We start from the raw sequence: 4,582 nt of genomic DNA on the forward strand, positions 1-4,582 counted from the left end.
AACTACGTCACTTCGCCAGCGTATACCCGATAAATGTTGGAGTTGCCTATAGCAAGGATTATTAAATCAGGATGTGACACTGGCTCATTAGCATGTTTCCATTCATATATAAATAGACCCATTCCATGTCAACTCCAGGAATGTGCACCGCAGCACCTCTTCAATTTTTTTCTTCTTCTGTGTGGTGGTAGATATTGATGAGAAAGTAAAATCCCGAAAATTTGAGCTTCATACTCCATTTCGTTTTCCCGTGGCATCAATTTGAAATTTAGGGGGGTCAGCATAAAAAATGTGTCGTAACGCGAAAGACGACGTTTGGAGGTCCATAAATGTATAAAGGGAATCCTTTACAACTTTGAAAAGTTAATATATCCGACAGAAAGGGCTTGACGCGATAGTATGATGACGTCTCGTAATATTCTGCGTTGGATTAAATGGGTTGAATAATCGATTTTGCACAGTGTATATCATGTCCTTATAAAATAAATGTAACTGGTCTATTTATTGCGAAAAACTGCAAGAAAACTGTAAGAAACCCAGAAGACTGCAAAGCCAAGCAAATGTCAATCCCATGCCATGAAGAGATTTGTCCCAAATAAGAAACAAAAGCAAGAGGGACATAAAACCCAATATGTGGCATACGATCCAAAGTTGACAATAGATGGAGAAGAGATTGCGTATATCCACGACCAACCCATGCGATTCCTCGGCAAGCTTATCTTCAAAGATCTGAAAGATAAGGAAATCAGAGAGTCTGTAAAGCAGAAACTAACAGACATGCTGCAAAAGACAGACAAAAGCCTACTCAATGAAATCATGAAGATGTGGATATATAACAATGCAATCCTACCCAAAATGACATGGGAGTTTACCATCTACAACTTCCCAATTACATAAATCGAGGGCTTGGGAGCTACCTGCACCAAATCCTTGAAAAGATGGGCAGGAATAAGCAGATGTAACACCAAGAGTGCTCTATACAGAAGCAGGAAGAAGTATGGGCTTCACCTTAAAAGACTCGCCACTTCTGTAAAATGCATGCAAGTCACCAAGCACTATCTCAACAAGTATTCTATAGATGGAAAAACACAGACTCTCTACAAAGACTGCCTACAAAGAAAAGAAAAGCAATCAAGGTGGAATGGAGTCAGAGAATTTGAACAAAGAGAGCGACATCTGATATTGAATGATATGTGCAGAGGTCAAACAGACAGAGCAGGCCTTGGTTTCAAAAAGAACCAGAAACTGTTAAGAGACATGAAACCCCAAGAACACAGGAAATGCCTCAATAGTCTGGTAAAAGCCGTAGATGAAGATGACATGCTTGTGTACCTCTATGGCTGCGCCAAACAAGGACAATGGCTCAGGTGGGACTCTGCCATGCAAGTAGATACATCTTGGAAGAAGCTCCTTGAGGTATGGGCACCAGAGCTCCTATCTTTCCATGTCAATGCCACCCACGACCAATTTCCATCACCAGCTAATTTGAGACTCTGGGGAAAGACCAACCTTGGATCCTGCCATTTATGTCATCATAATAATTGCACTCTATTCCATATCTTAAATGGATGCAACTATTCTCTGCAGAGTGCTAGATACAATTCGAGACATGATCAGACACTGAAAGCTGTAGCAAGAAGATACCAACTATATGACTACTATCAAATTCCGCACTGCAGATGGTGTAACCTACCGGAATCCAGCACTGCCTCTTCAAAAAAGAGATCCAACAAACCTCTTACAGAAGGCCAATGACTGGGAATTTCTGATGGATGAGGAACATAAGCAAGTAGTATTTCCTCCCATAATCACAGAGACTGCAAAACGTCCTGATATTACAATCTATTCTGAAAGGACCAAAACAGTTATCATCATTGAGCTATACATTCCCAATGGAAGAAAATCTGTCAAATGCCAATGCAAGAAAGAAAAGCAAATACCAAGATCTTGTAGCCGACTGCGAAAATAGGGGATGGTGTACGCACTACTTCCCAATTGAAATTGGAAGCAGAGATATTTACAACACATCCCTGACAAAATGCATCGCTGCTCTCGGTACCAAGTGGAAAGAGACGTAACATCATGGATGTGGCTTCTAAAACCGCACTCAGAACCAGCTATGTGATATGGTTATGCCGTCAAAGCAAAGCATTCCGACAGTTAGACCTGATTCAAAGCTGGAAACCGTCTCCATGTTAAGATAAAGAAGACGAACCAGCACAAGACACTCAGACCTAAATATGCCAAGTGACACTTATAAATATTCCTCAACGACACTTTTCATAGATGTACACTAGTCCTGCCTGTTGCCTTACATCACCCCAGCTGGACCGTTGCAACGGTGTGGCACTTGCTAGTGTAACAAGCTGATTTTGTTCGTTTGTTAGTTAAACTGCAACAAGTTGATTTTTCCAATTTTGTCATCTTCCAAGAGAGAACTACACCAGGAGTGCTCATCTTAAGAAGGGTGAAATTAGACTCCGAAGATGACCGCGCTGGTGATCTACCAATGAACTACCACTCCAACTAATAGTAAGACTAGGTTCCTGTGACCAGTCATTGTCCTTAATGACATTGCACATCCCAGTTCCAGCAGTGCAAGCTCTGCTCAGCTGACTCTAGCTCAAGGGTCTGCTGGGTAATATAGGGGCATTGTCTTAGCACGCTGGTTTACGCCACTCAAACCAGCTGTTCCTAGCCTAAAAGTAGGATGGAGTGCCCAATCTCTGATGTTGATTTAATTAAATCTATCTTTGAGGGAAGCGGGACGGTTGGGGCCCCCTAAAACCGGTTTATCCCACCAGAGTCTGGTCCTAAGTCCAGGGACCTCAGAGAATTGATTGACGCCTACCCAAAACAAGGAGATATGCAGTTCAAGAAATGCTTCCCAAGACACCTTCAAAGAGGCAGTATAATGGAGTGCTCATCTGTATATTTGGTGAAATAAGGCTCCGAAGGTGACTGCGCTGGTGCTCTACCAATGAATTACTTCTCTCTGGCAGGCTAAAATATTAGTGCAGATTGATATTTTTCGGGATATTATTTTACAGGAGGAAGCACATGGCAAATATTATTGCCACGGGCGCCATTTTTGAAGGTCACGTGAGGTGTCAAATGATTTTTGTGACTTCAAATACTCACTGTATTTCATATCTTATGCTTGTCGTATATTTTCTTCGTATTATCGATAGTTAGTCTTAATTTCGACATTACTATATCAACAAGACATTCCCTTATCAAATTATTAAAAGACTTTCTTGTAGAAACAAATCACTGTGGTCTGATGGGATCATAGTAGTTGACCCACTTCCGCCCGGTCTGACCTTGCTTGGGGCGCTTTTTACTATCTTCAACAGGTTCGATTCGCTAAACTTACGACACCTTTATGTGGTGACCTCAATCACATGGGCTGAGTAAGAGTTGATGTGAATTATTCATAACCGATCGATACCTTGCCTCACTTTGTTGAGAGCAAGCCAACAAAATTCGCCATAGGTTTGCGTGGCTAATACAAAAGCCGTGAATTTAGTGTCACTCCCTGCCTATTAGTAGGATCAAAATATGACACAGCTACCACGTGACCCCAAAGAATTGCAACAGAAGGTTTTTTGATATTTTCTTGCAGTATGAGGTGTAACAAATAACATATCAAAAGTTTAGAAAAATTGAACTTGGGCGAGGGGTCCAACTGTGACGTAATCAAAATGGCCGCCAAAAGCTGGAAAAATACCCATTAATCTACTGATTTCATCCATTGTTCACTCGTTATTGTGGGTTCCACTGGTGACAACCTTGTTCAGAAGTACATTACTGGATGTAGTAATAAATCGTTATATTGTGGTATTCAGATGGATCGACAGCCAGTTGGATTTTCTAAAATAGCCAATATCCTTTGTACCCACATTGAATTTCAAAATGGCCGCCATTTTGGTATGTTGGCTTATTGACTTAAACTATGCACGTATTGCAACTTGAAACTTAAAACGACAGAAATTCTAAAATAACCAACATCCTATGCACCCATAGTACCATTAAAATTATACTTTTAAGCAGGCATATGTACCAATTTAGCAGCCATATAGCATTGCTGTCAGCTATAATCACCATTAAAAATATTTATCAATGTGTTGCTGGCAGTATATTCTTGAAGTACACAAAATTCATCTTGCTATACCACGATGCGATGCCTTTGTTTGCAGTAGTATACATCGACCACCTTGTATTATACAAGTATATTGGAATTGGTTGTCATCATCATCATCATCATAATCTGAGAATAGTTCTTGATCCATATTCTCACATATGCCTATATGTCCACATGCTCCAGTGCAATTGAGTCTATTCTTTCTGCAGCTACATTTCATTGTGATGCATCCTGCAGAACAATTGCATCGAATCATCTTCAGCAATGATTCTGGCGCTGGACTTCTTTTCATCATGAGTGGAACAAATTTGTCACCTTGAACAATCCATCCCCAGTCAGTTGGATTCATACCATCACATTTACACATCCAATGCAGGATTAGTAGATACGTTCTCCTGGAATGAAGCAGAGGCTGTGGGTGGAAGTCTTTCAGGTTTA

General features: G+C 40.7%; 1 protein-coding gene across 1 annotated transcript; it reads left to right on the top strand.

Annotated features, from left to right (window-relative positions):
- The first annotated feature begins 1,038 nt into the window (after positions 1–1,038).
- LOC140144973 (uncharacterized) lies at positions 1,039–1,755 on the top strand. Its single transcript, XM_072166766.1, has one exon. The coding sequence runs from the start codon at positions 1,039–1,041 to the stop codon at positions 1,753–1,755; it is 717 nt and encodes a 238-aa protein (XP_072022867.1).
- The last annotated feature ends 2,827 nt before the right edge of the window (positions 1,756–4,582 follow it).

Source organism: Amphiura filiformis, unplaced genomic scaffold (genome assembly GCF_039555335.1).
Source record: "Amphiura filiformis unplaced genomic scaffold, Afil_fr2py scaffold_107, whole genome shotgun sequence".
In the NCBI taxonomy this organism is placed as follows: Eukaryota; Metazoa; Echinodermata; class Ophiuroidea; order Amphilepidida; family Amphiuridae; genus Amphiura; species Amphiura filiformis.